The 22782-nt window shown below is 36.0% G+C and overlaps 1 protein-coding gene and 1 non-coding gene across 5 annotated transcripts in view; both read right to left on the minus strand.

The window, feature by feature from the left end:
* The window catches only part of TIA1 (TIA1 cytotoxic granule associated RNA binding protein), a 74368-nt gene extending 70461 nt beyond the window's left edge, over positions 1 to 3907 (minus strand). For 3 of the 4 annotated variants that reach the window (XM_053718159.1, XM_053718160.1, XM_053718158.1), the window contains exon 1: positions 3683 to 3907. In XM_053718159.1, coding sequence (XP_053574134.1) covers positions 3683 to 3708 — 26 coding nt within the window. In that variant the 5' untranslated portion in view covers positions 3709 to 3907. The remainder of the gene's footprint in view (positions 1 to 3682) is intronic. The other variant, XM_053718161.1, reaches the window with a different exon arrangement.
* Positions 3908 to 4247: 340 nt separating this feature from the next.
* TRNAG-CCC (transfer RNA glycine (anticodon CCC)) lies at positions 4248 to 4318 on the minus strand. Its single transcript has one exon. It is a non-coding gene; the product is annotated as a tRNA-Gly (tRNA).
* Positions 4319 to 22782: the final 18464 nt, after the last annotated feature.

Here is a 22782-nt window from a genome sequence, read left to right on the forward strand (position 1 = left end):
ACTAGTAAACAGTGTTGATAAAAAAAAAAAAAGTTACACATAGAGAGATAGATAAATCTATCAGGGTCTGAGATATAGAGATAGAGATAGAGATAGAGAGACATATACAGCAAAGGTGTGTGCACTACAGCGCACAGGTACACAAACTGGCAAGGTAATGAAAAATGAGACCTTACTTCAGGAGTAGGCGTATCATTCCTCCACGTCAAAAAAAAAAAAAAAAAACACAGGTACGTATAGGCAGTGGTATGAATAAAGAAAATAAACTCCAAAGAAAGGTACAGTCAGTATTTGCAAAAGAATACCATGCACAGCCTTAATGTAAAAGGTAAAACATTTATTGATATGCATTTAAAAGAACAAATCAAGGAGTAGCGGTAAAGCTGATGACGTCATCTGATGCGTTTCGTGCAAATCTCGCACTCTCTCAAAGAGATTGGGACAGATGTTTCCTACCTTAAAGTGAAACGCTAGGATTTACTATTGAAACAAATAAAGGGGACTTTCATTCATGAAGTATAAGATACTTCATGTAGAAAGCTCCTTTGATACAATCAACCGCCGTTTTTACCTTGTACAGCAGCCCACGGCAAAAAAAAAAAAAATTTGGCTAAGGGGTGACGTTTTCACCTCTTAGCCAATAGCCGTGCGGTAAATCCGGCTTGACGCCCATGGGAGCCAGATTTACCGCACAGCTATTGGCTAAGAGGTGAAAATGTCACCTCTTAGCCAAAAAATGTTTTGCCGTGGGCTGCTGTACAAGGTAAACACGGCGATCGATTGAATCAAATAAAGGAGCTTTCTACATGAAGTATCTTATACTTCATGAATGAAAGTCCCCTTTATTTGTTTCAATAGTAAATCTACATGATTTGTACAACGCTAGGATTTACTTTCACTTTAAGTAGCCACAACACTGTCTCCAATCGTGACATTATTGAGGGTGTGAGTGCAATCCTGACAGCCCATTCAGAGCCTGTAGATGTAGATTAACTATTTCATCTAGTCTGGTGTGCACAAACATCAAAGATTTTAGCGACACAGTACAAAGAATGAAAACAAACAAGACATACGCAAAAGAACATAAATTAAAAAACAACTAATGTACATCAATCCAAGTGATCACGTTATGTAACATTTGTATTACATCAATAACAGCGCCAATTCATATTTGCAACGATTTAAATGGATTGAGGTGTAAAATGAAAAAGCAAACCAATATTACATTGATTTGGTATGCATGAATATAGGCAAAAACAATCCACTCTACTATACTTTCAAGAAGTCAAACTGGTATTTATATTTAGCTGTACGGTCAGAGGGTACTATAGGTCATGAATCTGAAACATGTTTATGTAGAAATTTGTATTTGTTATTTATGTTTCCAAACAGAGCTATAATAATGGATATTTGGAAAAGATACATTGTTGGGTATATACTTAATTAAAACATTGACAATGCTGTGTAGGGGCTGTTCACTGTCAATGTTTAAATTAAAGGGACAGTATACACTCATTTTCATATAACTGCATGTTATAGACACTACTATAAAGAATAAGATGCACAGATACTGATATAAAAATCCAGTATAAAACTGTTTAAAAACTTACTTAGAAGCTGTCAGTTTGGCTCTGTTGAAAAGGTAGCTGGAAAGCCCACTGCAAGTGGCAAATAAGACACTCCCCCCCTCCCCCTTCTTTTGCATATGAAAAGACCCTTTACACAAACAGGAGCAAGCTGGAGTAGGTAGTCGAGCGTATTCACATAAAACTTTGGGGCTTGGTTAGGAGTCTGAAAATAAGAGCAATGTCATTTAAAAATAAGCAAAACTATACATTAATTAAAAAAAAAAAAAAACTTTATGGGCTATATAAACAGATTATCTACAAAACATTTATGCAAAGAAAAAATGAGTGTATAATGTCCCTTTAAGTATATACCCAACAATGTATATTTTCCAAATATCCATTCTAACTCAAACATGCATCAACATTATTCAATATATATTATATCTCTGTTTGGAAACATAAGTAACAAATTTCTACATAAACATGTTTCAGATTCATGACCTATAGTACCCTCTGACCGTACAGCTAAATATAAATACCAATATGACTTCTTGAAAGTATAGTAGATTGGATTGTTTTTCCTATAATGATGCACACCAAATCAATGTAATTTTGGTTTGCTTTTTAATTTTACACCTTAGTCCATTTGAATTGTTACAAATATGAATTAGCACTGTTATTGATGTAATGCAAATGTTACATAACGTGATCACTTGGATTGATGTACATTAGTTTTTTAATTTATGTTCTTGTTTTACTTATGTCTTATTTTCATTATTTGTACTGTCGCTAAAATCTGACGTTTGTGCAGACCAGACAAGATGAAATAGTTATTCTACAGGCTCTGAATGGGCCGACTGGATCGCACTCACGCCCTAAAGAATATACATCACGATTGGAGACAGATTGTTGTGGCTACTTAAGGTAGGAAACACCTGTCCCAATCTATCTTTGAGAGAGTACAAGATTTGCACGAAACGCATCAGACGACGTCATCAGCTTTACAGCTACTCCGTGAGTTGTTCTTTTAAATGCATATCAATAAATGTTTTACATTAAGGCTGTGCATGGTATTTTTTTGCAAATACTGACTGTACCTTTCTTTGGAGTATATATATATATATATATATATATATATATATGTGTGTGTGTGAAGATGTACATTGCATTAGAAAATGTTCTAATGGATGAATAAAGGGAGATATTGAACACCATAAACACCAAAAAAGGGTAATAATGTGTGTGGGGGGGGGTAGTTGATAAGGAAGACTAAATTGAAAAACCGAATCAGGTTAATTGTGAAAAAGCATACACAAGGAAATTAAAGATTGAATAATAGAGCAACAGCTGGAAAAAAAAAGGAGTGTCAGGATTAAAAATCAAATGAACAAGTAGAAAGAGAAAACATTAACTGAATAGAATGACGAGGAAAACAATAATGGCCAAGGAAGAAATACAAAAAGAAAAAAAAAATTTGGAGCAGAACATCAATGGCAAAACAAGAGTAATAGAAAACGGATGACAATGGAGTTTACAAGAAAGACATGATGGAAAAAAATAAATCAGGGAAAGGGTGTAAGGAAATTTAAGGCAATGAATAATAGATCAAATTGAAAAGATGGAAGATAAAGGGAAATTGATAAGGTTGAAAATAATATTAGCATGAATTTAAAAAGATAAAAAGCAAATTCGATGGGTGCGGAGATAAACGAAAGAACTATTCTGAAACAAGAATTAGAATGTGAGTAGGATGTTAAATAAGGAGACAGATGAGGAAAGATGAAAATAAACGGGTAGGGGGAAAAAAGCGAGAATATAATCGTAGAAAAAAAATGTTTATATTAATTTGCGAATAGTGAAAGCAAACGGCAAAAAAATTAAGGGGACAAAAGTGTGAAAACAGAAATAATACAAGGAGAGATGCAGTAAGTAAACAAATTGGTATACTAATTTAACGTGAGAACAAAGATTAAACATTGTGTCTAAACAGAAGTGTTAAGTTTTAAAAAAACGTATCTAGCTTGACTGCAGTCTTAATAGTAAACGAATATCAATGAGCTATAAAACAAACGGTCTCAATATTGGGCCTTATTATGACACACAGGGACACTCACAGGGTCCTAGGCAGCTCCTCGTCCATGGTTCCAGGCTATGGGCCACGCTCTGTCCTGAGGGACCCGGCTCAGGGCAGGATGATGCGGGCCGGCCTACCTGGTTGCTGGTGCGTAAAAAGGTATTTTTTGCTGGTCTTGTTTGTACTCGTATCTCTGAACCGGCAACCAAGGCCCCGGCCTAGAACAATGCAAGGGAAGCCGTCACAACAAGATGGCGGCGAAGAAGACGACGCAGGCGCAGACTGAGGACCCTAAAATTTGGATTGACCAATAAATGCCTGATTAAAAGGGAAACATAAAATCTGAATGAATAATTCAAAATTCAATCTATTGTATGTCTAAATCGCACGCATAAACAATATTCACATGTATCAATTTTGTATTTTTAAAATGTGGATTGAAAACGAGTACGTAACAAAACAATTAGCATTACAAGTAAATGACGATTACAATGTTAATCTAAACTTTAAATTGTTAACGATTTTTTTAACAAAGGTTTAGTTAACTTTATTCTGCTTCATTTATTCTACTTTGTTCTATTTTAAGAATGACAACAACAAAAACGTGCGCCGCCCGGGAATCGAACCCGGGTCGCAAGAATGGGAATCTTGCATGATACCACTACACCAGCGGCGCAGCTATCAAATTTTTGAAGTTTTAAGTATGTGAGGTTGTGAAGTACAAGTATAATAGTAAAATAAGTGTTTTTACATAACCCATAACTAAATTAGTTAGCTTCTTTTTTATTATTATTGATATATATATTCTATTATTTATATATACATATTTTTTCTAAATAATATAGTTCAGTAAATTTAAATGTGGCACTGCCATAGGTGCCACCTCTGCCACAAGTCAGTTCATGACATATCTGCCAAGTCAACTGTTAGTGCTATTATTGTGAAGTGGAAGTATCTAGGAGCAACAAAAGCCCAGCTACTAAGTAGTAGGGACCAAGCAAACTCACAGAGTGTTGTTACTGAGTACAGAAGTGCTTAATGGGACAGTATACACTCATTATATAACTGCATGTAATAGACACTACTATAAAGAATAAGATGCACAGATACTGATATAAAAATCCAGTATAAAACTGTTTAAAAACTTACTTTGAAGCTCTCAGTTTAGCTCTGTTGAAAAGGTAGCTGGAAAGCCCACTGTAAGTGGGAAATAAGACACTCCCCCTCCCCCTTCTTTTGCATATGAAAAGACCCTTTACACAAACAGGAGCAAGCTGGAGTAGGTAGCTGACGGTATTCTCATAAAACTTTGGGGCTTGGTTAGGAGTCTGAAAATCATAGCCATGTTATTTAAAAATAAAACACTGGTTGTGATTTTATGCGCTCATGTACTGAAACAAATATTTTTATATAAAAAATTAAATAATTGTTGCCAACTTAATATTATTTGTTATCTGTTGTCACCACTATGATGGTATATGAGTTACTTATCCGAAAGTTTAAAAAACCTTGAAAATATTTAAAAGCTGTCTAGATAAAAATTAAAATACAATGAATAAAACTAAATGAAACATGAATAAAAGATAATATGTTAAAAAATGCAAATATTCCCTGATTCTAAAATAACTAATCAGATCCCCTTATTCCTAAAAGAGATATGTGTTTAAACCATCTATGATTTAAATACACGCAAAAAAAAGTCCATATATATAATAATAGCAGCCAATAGATGTGAAATTTGATACTTTTGGATTGTACTGGGACTTGAGAAAATTGGCCTTTTACAGTTCTATGTAACAGTACCTTAGGTGTTAATGGCAGAAGATATTTCTAGATTCCGTGAATATTCCTGAATTTGTAGGAGATAATGTTCAATTGAACCGTAGAAGAGCAAATGTATTTTGATTGCAGTGCCACTGTAGTGCCGCCTGGTCGCAGCCAGCAATCCCACTGGTCCCGGCTCAGATATGGTTACATGAAATGAAAGAAAAGACAGGCGCACAAGGCACGATTCAAGTGTAGGGTTTTATTATACTAGTGAAACACACGGTTAAAAACACTTACTAGATAAAAGTTAAAAGTCAGCATTGAGAGCATATGCTCGTTAGGATTATCGCAGCTCCTGCAGCACCAGGGAGATAGTTGGTCCTTCTCCTTTCCGTTTACAACAAGACTAAGTGGGCGGCGGTGTTCCGGATCCTGTCACCCCAGTCCTAGTAACGCTAGTGCTGAACAGTATTCTTTAACTGCTTTCCTGCAAAGTCTTTTGTTCGGATGCCTGACGCGTTTCCCCCGACTCCGGTCGGGCTTTATCAAAGGCTGAATGAATTAAACTTGGCGCCGATAAGGGCGGGGGGATAGTAATCCAAAAGAGAGAAGATTACCTAAAAGAGGCTATGAAATTATTAGGGGACGAAGATACTTATCAAATTTTATTAACAGATCCAACTGAAAATTATAATAAAGAGTTAAATAAATTACTAAGCAAAGCAAAATTGGAAGGGATATTAAACGATGATGAATATAAATATATATATACTCCACAACCAAATATACCAATCATATACCATCTTCCGAAAGTACATAAGGACCAAAAAAACCCGCCCGGTAGACCAATCATCTCCGGGATTGGGTCCATCACAGATAAGCTCTCAAGATATGTAGATTTTTTCTTGCAACCTCTGGTAAAATCCACCAGAGCTTATTTAAAAGACACTACCGAAGTGATTACCAAATTTGAAGGGATTAACTGGGAGGAAGATATGATCTGGTTAACATGCGATGTTGCATCGCTATATACGTGTATACCACATTCTAATGGCATCCAAAAAGTGGAGTTAGAATTATTAAATTGGTCCTTTCCTTCTAACCAAATTGAATTTTTAATAGAGAGTATAAATTTTATTTTAAATAAAAATTATTTAATTTTATGTACAGAAAAGAGGAACGGCAATGGGTACCACCTTTGCCCCCTCATACGCGAATTTGTATGTAAATGCGTTTGAAAATAACTATGTATGGGAAAATAACCCTTTTTTTAGTAATATTCTAATTTATGCAAGATACATAGATGATATTATCATTCTATGGAAGGGCAATGAAGAACGAGTAAATGATTTTATGGACCATCTGAATAGTAATGATTTTAATTTAAAATTTACTAAAAATATATCAAAAGAAAAAATAGAATTTTTGGATTTGATTCTTTTTAAAGATCAACAAGGTAAAATTGCTGTAAAAAATTATAGGAAGACTACCGATTGCAACAGCTTCATACAAGCTAAAAGTGCACACAAAAAGAGTTGGATAAATAATGTTCCTAAAAGTCAATTCTCAAGACTTAGGAGAAATTGCACACATAATTCAGATTATAATATGGAAGCGGATATTTTAGAGAAGAAATTTTTGGATAAAGGATACAATCCAGAGGTATTAAATAAAGCAAAGGCAAATACAGCTGCCATAGATAGAGGGTCTTTTTTTCGAGAGAAGAATCTTAATGATGATTCAATAGCAATAGGGACCAATTTGCATAATAATTTAATCAAATCTCAATCCAAAAATCAAAACCCTATAAGATTTATAACTACATATAATCAAGGTTCTAAAAAACTAGAAGACATAATTAATAGACATTGGCCTATTTTAAAATCAGATCCCCTTCTGGGTCCACAGCTTGAAGAAAAACCCATTTTTACATACAAAAAAGGAAGGAGTTTAAAAAACATATTAGCCCCTAGTAGAATCAAACCCATCTCAAAAAATAAGACTAACCCAAATATAGACAATTGGCTAACGAATTGGAAAGGCACTATGAAATGTGGTAAAACAAGATGCAACATGTGTAAACACATAAACAAATCACCCACATTCCATAATAGCCTATCCACAGAAACCTACAGTATAGATTTTAGAAGCAACTGTGACTCAATATATGTTGTATATTTATTAGAATGTGGATGCGGCCTATTATATGTGGGTCGCACGAAAAGAAAGATAAGGCGTAGGACAAATGAGCATCTGTACAACATTAAAGAAAAAATGGAGAACCACAGTGTCCCAAAACATTTTTTAGATTGCCATGGGAGCAATCCAAGTTCTTTAAAGATACAAGTAATTGATCGAGTGCCACACACAAAACCAAATAGATTACTTGAACTAAGGTCTAAGAAAACTAGAAACAAAGTGGATCTACAAGCTAAAAACATTACAGCCCTTAGGATTAATCATTGATATAGATGTGGCGGCCTTTTTATAAAATCATACACTAATTTAGATAGATTAATACACTCATTTTTATTTTTCTTCTGTGTGGTTAGAACTTCCATAGTACTTGCATAAATTTTAGTTAGGTCATTTCCAATCCTCATTTTTAAACTATTGTCTTAACAATTTAATTTTTTTAATTCCAAATAGTTATACATTTTACTGTGTACAATATCCCCTTTTAAACATATGGCATCTCTTTGAAAATATATCGTACTGTTTTAGATACACCAATCAACTTAACTAAACTAGTTTTTAAAAATATTGCATTTTAAAATATTGCACTTTGAAGGCAAAACTATGTCCCCCAAAGAACCTTGTTTTCAGGGCATCCTTTGATAATTATCAAGATTATAAGGATACTCTCCCCAACAAAATCGTTATCTTTCAGAATATAAATATATAGCATAGTTCGATATCACAGTATTAATTTAAATTTTAACATATCTATACTATGCCTTTAAACCAAAACTAATTAGGATTGTTTTTAATAATAACGTTTTTTTACATCTTTAGTTAATAATTATTTATTTTATTTATTCAAATTATTAAATTCGCATCTTCTGATAAAAGCAAATCAAACAAATTAAATTTATAAACTTAAAGTGAATATGGACAGAATCCTGTACTGCTATTACATAGCAATGTTTTCCTTTAAAAAAATCAACTTAAATCTGGGTCTTTACATATGCGCTCACACCCTCTAGTAATGATTGGCTAGAAAGCGCACACCTCCTATCCGATTGGCGGACATACCTTTAAAACAAACAGGCGCCAAGTTTAATTCATTCAGCCTTTGATAAAGCCCGACCGGAGTCGGGGGAAACGCGTCAGGCATCCGAACAAAAGACTTTGCAGGAAAGCAGTTAAAGAATACTGTTCAGCACTAGCGTTACTAGGACTGGGGTGACAGGATCCGGAACACCGCCGCCCACTTAGTCTTGTTGTAAACGGAGAGGAGAAGGACCAACTATCTCCCTGGTGCTGCAGGAGCTGCGATAATCCTAACGAGCATATGCTCTCAATGCTGACTTTTAACTTTTATCTAGTAAGTGTTTTTAACCGTGTGTTTCACTAGTATAATAAAACCCTACACTTGAATCGTGCCTTGTGCGCCTGTCTTTTCTTTCATTTCATTTATTTAAAAATAAGCAAAACTATACATTTAAAAAACAAAAAAAACAACACTTTATGGGCTATATCAATAGATCATCTACAAAACATTTATGCAAAGAAAAAATAAGTGTATAATGTCCCTTTCATTTGTACACAATACACATGGCTTATCGTCTGTTGCATCGCAGGGTTCCAAACTGCCTCTGGAAGAAACATCAGGATGAGAACTGTGTATTGGGAGTTTCATGAAATGGGTTTTCATGGTGTTAAAGCTGTACACAAGCCTCACATTAACCTGTGAAATGACAAGCATCAGCTGTAGTGGTGTAAACTCAACTGTTGATAAAAAAAATAATGCTACAACTCTAGGGGGCGCTATTTACTAATCACCTGGTTTGTATCTGCATATATAAGTGTAAGCTATGTAGTGTGTGTGTGTGTATCTGTATCTATAAGTGTGTATGTGTGTGTATCTGCATATATAAGTGTAAGCTGTGTAGTGTGTGTGTGTCTATCTGTATCTATAAGTGTGTGTATCTGCATGTATAAGTGTAAGCTGTGTAGTGTATGTGTGTGTATCTGTATGTATAAGTGTAGGCTATGTAGTGTGTGTCTGCATGTATAAATGTAAGCTATGAAGTGTGTGTACCTGCATGTATAAGTGTCTGCTGTGTAGTGTGTGTGTGTGTATCTGTATGTATAAGTAAGTGTGTCTGTGTATCTGCATGTATAAGTGTAAGCTGTGTAGTGTGTGTGTGTCTATCTGTATCTATAAGTGTGTGTATCTGCATGTATAAGTGTAAGCTGTGTAGTGTGTGTGTGTGTATCTTTATGTATAAGTGTAGGCTATGTAGTGTGTTTGTCTGCATGTATAAGTGTAAGCTATGAAGTGTGCATATCTGCATGTATAAGTGTAAACTATGTAGTGTGTGTGTGTATCTATAAGTGTAATCTATGTAGTGTGTGTGTGTATCTGCATGTATAAGTGTATGCTATGTAGTGTGTGTGTGTGCATATCTGCATATATAAGTGTATGCTATGTAGTGTGTGTGTGTGTATCTGTATGTATAAGTGTATGCTATGTAGTGTGTGTATCTGCCTGTATAAGTGTATGATATGTAGTGTGTGTCTGCATGTGTAAGTGTATGCAATGTAGTGTGTGTGTATCTGTATGTATAAGTGTATGCTATGTAGTGTGTGTGTGTATCTGCATGTATAAGTGTAAGCTATGTAGTGTGTGTGTATCTGTATGTATAAGTGTAAGCTGTGTAGTGTGTGTGTGTGTGTATCTGTATGTATAAGTGTATGCTATGTAGTGTGTGTGTATCTGTATGTATAAGTGTATGCTATGTAGTGTGTGTGTATCTGTATGTATAAGTGTATGCTATGTAGTGCGTGTGTATCTGTATGTATAAGTGTATGCTATGTAGTGTGTGTGTATCTGTATGTATAAGTGTAAGCTATGTAGTGTGTGTGTATCTGTATGTATAAGTGTATGCTATGTAGTGTGTGTGTGTGTGTGTATCTGCATGTATAAGTGTATGCTATGTAATGTGTGTGTATATGCATGTGTAAGTGTATGCTATGTAGTGTGTGTGTATCTGTATGTATAAGTGTATGCTACAAGGAGTGCAGAATTATTAGGCAAGTTGTATTTTTGAGGATTAATTTTATTATTGAACAACAACCATGTTCTCAATGAACCCAAAAAACTCATTAATATCAAAGCTGAATAGTTTTGGAAGTAGTTTTTAGTTTGTTTTTAGTTATAGCTATTTTAGGGGGATATCTGTGTGTGCAGGTGACTATTACTGTGCATAATTATTAGGCAACTTAACAAAAAACAAATATATACCCATTTCAATTATTTATTTTTACCAGTGAAACCAATATAACATCTCAACATTCACAAATATACATTTCTGACATTCAGAAACAAAACAAAAACAAATCAGTGACCAATATAGCCACCTTTCTTTGCAAGGAAACTCAAAAGCCTGCCATCCATGGATTCTGTCAGTGTTTTGATCTGTTCACCATCAACATTGCGTGCAGCAGCAACCACAGCCTCCCAGACACTGTTCAGAGAGGTGTACTGTTTTCCCTCCTTGTAAATCTCACATTTGATGATGGACCACAGGTTCTCAATGGGGTTCAGATCAGGTGAACAAGGAGGCCATGTCATTAGATTTTCTTCTTTTATACCCTTTCTTGCCAGCCACGCTGTGGGGTACTTGGACGCGTGCGATGGAGCATTGTCCTGCATGAAAATCATGTTTTTCTTGAAGGAAGCAGACTTCTTCCTGTACCACTGCTTGAAGAAGGTGTCTTCCAGAAACTGGCAGTAGGACTGGGAGTTTAGCTTGACTCCATCCTTAACCCGAAAAGGCCCCACAAGCTCATCTTTGATGATACCAGCCCAAACCAGTATTCCACCTCCACCTTGCTGGCGTCTGAGTCGGACTGGAGCTCTCTGCCCTTTACCAATCCAGCCACGGGCCCATCCATCTGGCCCATCAAGACTCACTCTCATTTCATCAGTCCATAAAACCTTAGAAAAATCAGTCTTGAGATATTTCTTGGCCCAGTCTTGACGTTTCAGCTTGTGTGTCTTGTTCAGTGGTGGTCGTCTTTCAGCCTTTCTTACCTTGGCCATGTCTCTGAGTATTGCACACCTTGTGCTTTTGGGCACTCCAGTGATGTTGCAGCTCTGAAATATGGCCAAACTGGTGGCAAGTGGCATCTTGGCAACTGCACGCTTGACTTTTCTCAGTTCATGGGCAGTTATTTTGCGCCTTGGTTTTTCCACACGCTTCTTGCGACCCTGTTGACTATTTTGAATGAAACGCTTGATTGTTTGATGATCACGCTTCAGAAGCTTTGCAATTTTAAGAGTGCTGCATCCCTCTGCAAGATATCTCACTATTTTTGACTTTTCTGAGCCTGTCAAGTCCTTCTTTTGACCCATTTTGCCAAAGGAAAGGAAGTTGCCTAATAATTATGCACACCTGATATAGGGTGTTGATGTCATTAGACCACACCCCTTCTCATTACAGAGATGCACATCACCTAATATGCTTAATTGGTAGTAGGCTTTCGAGCCTTAACAGCTTGGAGTAAGACAACATGCATAAAGAGGATGATGTGGTCAAAATACTCATTTGCCTAATAATTCTGCACTCCCTGTATGTAGTGTGTGTGTATCTGTATGTATAAGTGTATGCTATGTAGTGTGTGTGTATCTGTATGTATAAGTGTATGCTATGTAGTGTGTGTGTATCTGTATGTATAAGTGTATGCTATGTAGTGTGTGTGTATCTGTATGTATAAGTGTATGCTATGTAGTGTGTGTGTATCTGTATGTATAAGTGTATGCTATGTAGTGTGTGTGTATCTGTATGTATAAGTGTATGCTATGTAGTGTGTGTGTATCTGCATGTATAAGTGTAAGCTATGTAGTGTGTGTGTATCTGCATGTATAAGTGTAAGCTATGTAGTGTGTGTGTATCTGTATGTATAAGTGTATGCTATGTAGTGTGTGTGTATCTGCATGTATAAGTGTATGCTATGTAGTGTGTGTGTGTGTGTGTGTATCTGCATGTATAAGTGTATACTAAGTGTAGTGTGTGTGTATCTGTGTGTATCTGTATGTATAAGTGTGTATCTGCATGTATAAGTGTATACTAAGTGTAGTGTGTGTGTATCTGTGTATCTGTATGTATAAGTGTATACTAAGTGTAGTGTGTGTGTATCTGTGTGTATCTGTATGTATAAGTGTATACTAAGTGTAGTGTGTGTGTATCTGTGCGTATCTGTATGTATAAGTGTGTATCTGCATGTATAAGTGTATACTAAGTGTAGTGTGTGTGTATCTGTGTGTATCTGTATGTATAAGTGTGTATCTGCATGTATAAGTGTATGATATGTAGTGTGTGTGTGTGTATCTGCATGTATAAGTGTAAGCTATGTAGTGTGTGTGTATCTGCATGTATAAGTGTAAGCTATGTAGTGTGTGTGTATCTGTATGTATAAGTGTATGCTATGTAGTGTGTGTGTATCTGCATGTATAAGTGTATGCTATGTAATGTGTGTGTGTGTATCTGCATGTATAAGTGTATACTAAGTGTAGTGTGTGTGTATCTGTGTGTATCTGTATGTATAAGTGTGTATCTGCATGTATAAGTGTATACTAAGTGTAGTGTGTGTGTATCTGTGTGTATCTGTATGTATAAGTGTATACTAAGTGTAGTGTGTGTGTATCTGTGTGTATCTGTATGTATAAGTGTATACTAAGTGTAGTGTGTGTGTATCTGTGTGTATCTGTATGTATAAGTGTGTATCTGCATGTATAAGTGTATACTAAGTGTAGTGTGTGTGTATCTGTGTGTATCTGTATGTATAAGTGTGTATCTGCATGTATAAGTGTATGATATGTAGTGTGTGTGTATCTGCATGTATAAGTGTATGCTAAGTGTAGTGTGTGTGTATCTGTGTGTATCTGTATGTATAAGTGTGTATCTGCATGTATAAGTGTATACTAAGTGTAGTGTGTGTGTATCTGTGTGTATCTGTATGTATAAGTGTATACTAAGTGTAGTGTGTGTGTATCTGTGTGTATCTGTATGTATAAGTGTAGTGTGTGTGTATCTGTGTGTATCTGTATGTATAAGTGTGTATCTGCATGTATAAGTGTATACTAAGTGTAGTGTGTGTGTATCTGTGTGTATCTGTATGTATAAGTGTGTATCTGCATGTATAAGTGTATACTAAGTGTAGTGTGTGTGTATCTGTGTGTATCTGTATTTATAAGTGTATACTAAGTGTAGTGTGTGTGTATCTGTGTGTATCTGTATGTATAAGTGTAGTGTGTGTGTATCTGTGTGTATCTGTATGTATAAGTGTGTATCTGCATGTATAAGTGTATACTAAGTGTAGTGTGTGTGTATCTGTGTGTATCTGTATGTATAAGTGTGTATCTGCATGTATAAGTGTATGCTATGTAGTGTGTGTGTGTGTGTGTATCTGCATGTATAAGTGTATGCTATGTAGTGTGTGTGTATCTGTATGTATAAGTGTATGCTATGTAGTGTGTGTGTGTGTGTATCTGCATGTATAAGTGTATGCTATGTAGTGTGTGTGTGTGTGTGTATCTGCATGTATAAGTGTATACTAAGTGTAGTGTGTGTGTATCTGTGTGTATCTGTATGTATAAGTGTGTATCTGCATGTATAAGTGTATACTAAGTGTAGTGTGTGTGTATCTGTGTGTATCTGTATGTATAAGTGTATACTAAGTGTAGTGTGTGTGTATCTGTGTGTATCTGTATGTATAAGTGTATACTAAGTGTAGTGTGTGTGTATCTGTGTGTATCTGTATGTATAAGTGTGTATCTGCATGTATAAGTGTATACTAAGTGTAGTGTGTGTGTATCTGTGTGTATCTGTATGTATAAGTGTGTATCTGCATGTATAAGTGTATGCTATGTAGTGTGTGTGTATCTGCATGTATAAGTGTATGCTATGTAGTGTGTGTGTATCTGCATGTATAAGTGTATGCTATGTAGTGTGTGTGTGTCTGCATGTATAAGTGTATGCTATGTAGTGTGTGTGTGTGTATCTGTATGTATAAGTGTGTATCTGCATGTATAAGTGTATGCTATGTAGTGTGTGTGTATCTGTATGTATAAGTGTATGCTATGTAGTGTGTGTGTATCTGTATGTATAAGTGTGTATCTGCATGTATAAGTGTATGCTATGTAGTGTGTGTATCTGTATGTATAAGTGTGTATCTGCATGTATAAGTGTATGCTATGTAGTGTGTGTATCTGCATGTATAAGTGTATACTAAGTGCAGTGTGTGTGTATCTGTGTGTATCTGTATGTATAAGTGTGTATCTGCATGTATAAGTGTATGCTATGTAGTGTGTGTGTGTGTGTATCTGCATGTATAAGTGTATGCTATGTAGTGTGTGTGTGTGTGTATCTGCATGTATAAGTGGAAAACCCTTGCTTGTTACCTGGGGCTGCTTCGGCATCTCTAGTCACTGCCATTTTTTCCATACGCTGTGATTGTTTTAATCGTCTATATACATAGACGATTAAAACATAGATAGATAGATACACATATACATATATATATAATTATTATTATTATTATTATTATTATTTTGCTCTTTTAAAAGTTATGTGCATTTTAAACCATTTCCATTCTACTTTTTGGCTGTCACTAGCATACAAATAAATAATTGTACATCTTTGGTTGCCAGTAACACATGTAAACAGTAGAAATTTGACCCCCTTGACTGGCCTTTATTTTTTTTTGCTCCATATTTGTAATGCATCAAGGCACTGGAGGTATTATACATTTAACACTCATGGACTTTAAAAAAAAAAAACTGGACTGGTCCAGTATTTTTGTGAAGATTTTGCTGGACAGTTTTCTAAAACACTGGACTGTCCAGTTGAATTCTGGACCTGTGACAACCCTAATTATCCCTGAATCTATTGTCTCTGATCCAGGTTCCTACAAATTTTCTCCACTGAATTGTTCAAAAGTACTTGACCTGTAGTGATATACTCCATTTGAGTCCCCATGTCACTTGGCCAATAGATCTCTTATTTATTGGTATATTGTTTGCTTCCCTTCTTTTCACCCTAGTCTGCACTTAAACAGGCATTATACTGAGACTTTTTTTCTAACACACAAGAAAACGCAGCATTTAAGCTTAACTTTTTTTTTTTTTGCATGACTAAAATATGAAGTCAAATCTGCTTAAATTAACATAGCAACAAGTATATAAGTATAAGTTGAATCTTTCCTGCTAATGGTTATTGTAACTATCAGCCAGTGAGCTTTGTCAGGAAATGCATATCATCCAATGAGCATTAGGATGTACACAACTGATACTTCTGTATTAGTTTCCATTTAATTCTGAACACCTTTTACTTCCCATTTTCAGGTAAAGATATAAATAAATACAGAACAGCTATTTTTCTTAGTAGGATAGTGGAGAATTCACCAAGCTGTTAAATCATGGGTCTAGTTGGAATAAACAAGTAATAATACTTCTTATTTGGGAAGATTATACTGGACCCCCATTTGAATAAAACTCTTTCCTCTCTTCCTAACCCTACCACTAAAGAAACTTTGAAAGTATGGGGAAAAATTAATAGAATCAATCCATATCTATCCTCGTATTCCTCTCCATTATCCTCCGATAATGTTGAATTCCCTCAAGAGGATTGAATTTTCCCTACAGATAGCTTGCAGTTACCAGATGTGGCTGTTTACTCATTAACTGATAGTAAGACCTTTTTACCTCAGATAGAGTTGATACACAGAGGTTTCACTAGGCTTCATAATTGGTTTAAAAGGACATGAAACCCCAATTTTTTCTTTCATGATTCAGAAAGAGCGTGCAATTTTAAACAACTTTCTAATTTACTTCTATTATCTAATTTGTTTCATTCTTTTGATATTCTTTGCTGAAAAGCATATCTAGATAGGCTCAGTAGCTGCTGATTGGTGGGTGCACAGAGATGCCTCGTGTGATTGGCTCACCCATATGCATTGCTATTTCTTTAACAAAGGATATCTAAAAAATAAAACAAATTAGATAATAGAAGTAAATTCGAATGTTGTTTAAAATTGTATTCTCTAACCGAATTATGAAATAATTTTTTTGGGGTTTAGTGTCCCTTTAATTACAAGTTGATAATTACTTTTATACTCACTAATAATCTCAGAATATGCTCCGACTAGGGATGGGCGAATGTGCTGAAAATGTAATTCGTTTGATAGAATGATAAGTCCTGTGGACATTCATTTTGGACAATCGAATGTTGATAAGAATTAAAATCCATTAAAATTCAGTAATTGAATGTTATTTCTGGTTTCCAAATGTTACTTTCGTTTTCAAATGTTCATAATTAGATCAAATATCCACATTAGAAATTTTGAATGTAACATTTAATTTAACAAATACTGTTCAGAAGTTCAATAGTTCATATAGTAGGGAATTTAGTAAATTGATACAAAATAGATACAAATATATTATTATTATTATCATTTATTTGTATAGCGCCGCCAAATGCCTTAGCGCTGGATATATCAATTTAAATGTTTCTATTTCAAATTTTGCATAATTTTAATATTACATTTAAAGAGAGCATTAGAAATACTATTGCAAATATATTGACTCCAATTTGAATATTGCATAACTCAAATCAAATTATTAGAAAAATTTGAACCAAATATATAATTTAAAGAAAGCATTTGAAATACTATTACATTAAATTAATGTTACAATGTTGTATAAACATTTGAAATTTTGAACAAAGAAATGTGTTAAAATTTGTTTAATTTTTCGAATGTTGCAAAACATTCGCCCATCCCAAGTTCCAACCCCTCACTAAATTTTAAAACTGTGTATATCTAATAACGCACACCATTTCACTAATTTATACGATCTTGACCCAAGCCCTTCTTGGATCTCCCAGGCAGCATGGAAAGCTGGAAAGGAGACTTGGTGGATTTAATATTGCCTCAACAAAGCAGTCACATCTACCTCTCAATAACATTTTCCTCAGTATCATTAGATCGTTTCATATGTGGTATTATAATCCTAACAAATTTCTTATCTTATTCAAAAATAGAAGAAATGTTGGAGGTGTGGTCAGGTTATTGCAATTAAGGGCATATATGGTGTTGGTGTTAGACTATCTATGACTATTGGAGACAAATTATTGCAGAAATAGAAATAGGGGGCGATTTATCAAGCTGAGGCGGACAGGGACGCATATACGTGCCCCTGTCCACCAGCTTGCCTCTGACGGTCTGAATTCTCCTGGAGGAATTCAGCATGGCTCACGAGTACTATTTTGCGCTTGCGTGCAATCCTGCCCCCTACCCGCGCACAGCCAATCACGCGCGGGCAGGAGCTGTCAATCTTCCCAATCAGAAAAGACCGGGGAGATTAAATTTTGCCAAACAAGAGGTGGTGAAGAGGTTAGCAAAACAACGGTCTGATGACCACTGCTTGTTAAATACGGCGTGCAGGTTATCGTGTGAGAACCTGCAGCCGTAGGGGCTCAAAGACTGGCGAAAGCCTTTGATAAATCGACCCCATAGTGTTGAGCAAACAGTTTTCCCTTGATCCTTTAGTTTAGTTGCTAAATAAATTACAGAATTTAGCCTTATACTCTCACAGAAAATTATTTAAAATAATGGTAAACAGTGCAAAGCTCCTTTAAGCTAAAAATTGGAAGAGTAAAGAGCCATCTTCAATATTAATGTGGAGGAGTTTCACTTTCACTAACAGCAAAACATAGAATTCTCATTTTTCAATGCAAATTCTCTGGGAAACTTATGTGGGGAAATGATTAATAATGTATATGGGGTATACTTGTATAGTAGTCACTAAGTGACACAAAGCCTAGTTTTTGTAGGGTAGGTGCTTATTTTATCTATGTATCACCTATAAGAGTGGATAGGGGCAGTGCATTTAGGGCGCTTTGCCGAGGTTCTATACCCAAGTTAGGGTCCTAACCTTGATGTCATTGGATTCTGCTCTCGCTGGGCGTTACTTGGATAATAGTCATTAAGTGACACAAAGCCTAGTTTTTGTAGGGCAGGTGCTTATATGATCTATGTATCAACTATGAGAGTGGATAGGGGCAGTGCATTTAGGGGGCTCTGGCGGGGTCCTATCCCGATTTTAGGGTCCTAACTTTGATGTGGAAGAGAAAAAAAATAAAGAGCGCTCCAATAAATTATCTCTGAATCCTGCTGTATCAAAAGTGACCCCTCTGAATCAACTTAAATGTAAAACATACAATGGAAAAAAGAAGATACAGCGCTACAAAGCACGGATGTATATGATTGTAATATATATAATAAATATGATGTCAATAAGGATAGTTTGTTATATATATTTATTTACTAAACAAAATACATATAAAAAGGACTAAATGGCTCCTCCCTTAAAAACACATGAATAAAACTCAGTTAATGTGCATATAAAATCAGTTAAAAAACAAAGCATAGGTTTCTGCAAAGGGAATCGCAAAAGCGTGAATCGTCTTTAGAACGAATATGACTGTATTCAGGACCGTCTTTAACACAGGGCAAAAGGGGCAGCTGCCCAGGCCCCAGTCTCTGTTAAGGGGCCCAAGAGTCCTTTAAATTTTTTTTTATTTTTTTTTTTATGGTTCATACCAGACTGCTGATGTGACATGGGGAACACACACATTTAGTCATAGTACTGTCACAGTCAAAAGTACTTCTGCTATATTTAAAAAAAAAAAAAACTGTGCCAGACTGTGCCGGTGTCATGTGACATGCCAAGCTATTGCCATATGCTGTTTTAGATGAGCACTGTGCAGCACTGAATGCAAAGCCCTAACTTGGCATCCAGCCATTCCCACTGCATCAGAAAAGGTCCTACTGGGGTTACCACTGTTACCAGGTAACTGCTCTGGTGGTGGGGATTGTTTCTGGGTAGGGCTGACTGTAGGTGCATGCAGCAGAAAGCTGGAGCGGCAGGCACATGAGGATTTGAGCATCTGTGCAGCTGCATACACTGCTCTCTTCAGTCTTGAGGCTGTGTGACTCATCTCACACTGTAGCCATGCAGCCATGGGAAGACAGCATCCAGTCTGCTAGTCCCCTTAGCCCTGCTCTTTCTGCTGTGGCCCTAAGATCAACTAACTGAAGTTTGGTAGGGGAACAGTGCTTTGTAGAAAGGTGTCAGTGGGAAGAATAAGTGAGTGGACACACGCCCCTCCCCATGCAGCATTGTCTAGTGCAGGGTGAGAGGGAACTAGTCCCTAGCAAAGAAGTGACATGTGCTGCTGTGGCTGATGTATAGTGTCATGCTGATACTTCACACATTAATGTAAGGTTTATTTTTATAGTTTTTGTTTTCTCTGTGTCTCAGAGTTTCCCATAGCAGTTCTGCTGTTCCAGTCAGTAAACTTATATTTGTCTGCACCTCCATGCTTCCTCCTCAGTCTTTAACTTGCTTTGCTCCTGTTGGCTGCCCTAAATATCTTTAACCAGCTAACCTCACACCAGAATCACATTCAAAAGAATATTAAATAAATCCACAGTGGAGGAATGTATATATTTATTTACTTATTAATACTGCTTAGGTACAGTTTCACATATTGCAATTTATTTCATTTTTTAAAAAATGATTAGCCCAGCAGTGGATGATATTGATTTAGTTGTTTTTTGGGATGTTGGGGTGGAGAGCGAAATTGCATGGGGTGGGGGCCCAAGAAAATTTTTGCCCAGGGTCCAGTCAATATTAAAGACGGCCCTGACTGTATTTAAGCAGCTGATTGTAAATAAGTTCCTTTTAGAAAGTGCTTGTGTTTGCTCTGGCTGCAAACCTGAAATTGGTTACGAATGTGTATTTATTTGATCCATCTACAAACATTTAATCCGCTGTGCAACAGAATAGGTGTACGCTCTATTATTAATATTATTATTATTATTATCGGTTATTTGTAGAGCGCTAACAGATTCCGGAAGCAGTTAGGTGCATAATCTCACTCCATGAGCGGGTGGTAAACAGACTTTGTTACTGCCGTATGTCAAACGTATCCACGTGATCTAGACACACATGACTCGAGGTTAAGGGTCAGATTGATGTGAAATGAAAAATGTCAGTAAAAGTGGATACAAAGAGGCCCATTTATCAAGCTCCGTATGGAGCTTGAAGGGCCATGTTTCTGGCGAGTCTTCAGACTCACCAGAAACACAATTTATGAGGCAGCGGCCTAAAGACCGCTGCTCCATAACCCTGTCCGCCTGCTCTGATGAGGCGGACAGGAATGGCTGCAATTCAACCCGATCGAGTACGATCGGGTTGATTGACATCTCCCAGCTGGCAGCCCATTGGCTGCGAGTCTGCAGGGGGCGGCGTTGCACCAGCAGCTCTTGTGAGCTGCTGGTGCAATGCTGAATACGGAGAGCGTATTGCTCTCCGCATTCAGCGAGGACTTGCGGACTTGATCCGCACTGTCGGATCAGGTCCGCAAGACCTATGTTAAATTGGCCTCAAAGTGTAAATCTCCTTATAACTTGTAACGGTTTAATACTTGCAATTTTGTTCCTTTGCAAAGTCCATAATGCACCTCCCTCTGTTCTGTATCAGAACTCCTCGGGTGGGTGCAGGGTAAAAGGCTGTTTCTTTTGTTGTGGCAGAAACAAATAAGAACAATTTAAAGGATTTTAAATACTGGGGTTTAATCAAGATCAGACCCAATTGAAGAGGTGGCAATATAGAAAGAAAGTTATTGCAAAAAGAAGCAGAAACTATTTAAAATATAGACACTTTATACCCACACTGACTAAATTTCCAAAATTGAAATTTCTGCATTCCTTTAAGCTTAAATCACTGGGGATATACTCTACCGAATAGTTCATATATATAAATTTATACATCCAGAAATTATATGTGTTAACATCACACTTATACACAATATATGTTGATACCTTTCTCTAGTATTTTTTCTAGTCTGCTATATTCGCCCCCATTTTGTTTTAACACATAGTATGATGATAAATATGAGAGAACTTATATAGTACCCTATTAAAGCCCCCCATAATTATAATTATGTGCCCTTTAATAAACTCCATCTCCCTAGTTAATAGTTCCCCTACTGAAATATTAGGAGTTATGTTATGTGATAGGACCTATATAGCTTCCTATTAAGGACCCACATATTTACCTTATGAACAATATACTTTTTAATAATACCTATTAGTCATCCCCTACTTCTCTAAAGTTAACTTTGTAAGATTTTACTTTTTTGTATATTTGTAACATTCCAACATAGTATATATACATTTCTGTATGGTTTTGAATAAATTATCCAATTCCACCTTAAGGTTTTAAATGCTATTTTTAAATATGTGTATATAGGACCATCTCCTAAATTTTTAATCCCTTTGGTTTGTTCTCATTTTTAATTAAACTTTGTTAGAAGATAACATGTCTGTATCTAGATGAGTTGTGAATAATAGTGGATGTGAAAACGAAAGAAATAACTTTGAAAAATAATAGTGTTTGGAATATTCATACACATATGCATCCACTTGAAAGGATACAGGTATACCCCGCTCATACAGCGGGTTAGGGACCGGAGCCCCGCTGTAAAGTGAAAACCGCCTTAAAGTGAAACAAGGCAGTTTTAGCTTTCTTTCAGTGATTAAAAACTTGAAAACATGTTTGAACTAACTTATATTATGGGTGCAATCGTGCTATGTTTAGTTTAACACTTACACTAGCACAGCACAGTATTACATTAGTATTCAATAAATACCGTACCTGTAAAATAGTGACAATTACTGTAGTAAAATTTGCCAGACTATAGCAGAGACACAGATTGCACTGTAATGCTGTAAACAGAGCAAACTTAACATAACAAAATGGTGCCAGTCACTTTTCTCGCAATCTCAAGATGATTACAGCACTGTTTCAAAATCCTTGGAGGTTGAACTTCAGCTCCACAAAGCGCTGTATTAGCGAAGCGCTGTAAAGTGAGGTATACCTGTACATTGAACACTACCACCTTAAATGTTTAAAGAAATGGGATAGGACGGCAATCTGAACCTATCAAATGAAAGTGCACCCTTTTTAAAGGCAGACAGTATGACCTGTATTTAGAAGACTTGATAAAGCCCAGCTGCATGGGGTGAAACGCGTTGACTAAGACCACTTGGGGTCATTTCTGCCACAACAAAGAAACA

This window comes from Bombina bombina, chromosome 6 (assembly GCF_027579735.1).
Source record: "Bombina bombina isolate aBomBom1 chromosome 6, aBomBom1.pri, whole genome shotgun sequence".
In the NCBI taxonomy this organism is placed as follows: Eukaryota; Metazoa; Chordata; class Amphibia; order Anura; family Bombinatoridae; genus Bombina; species Bombina bombina.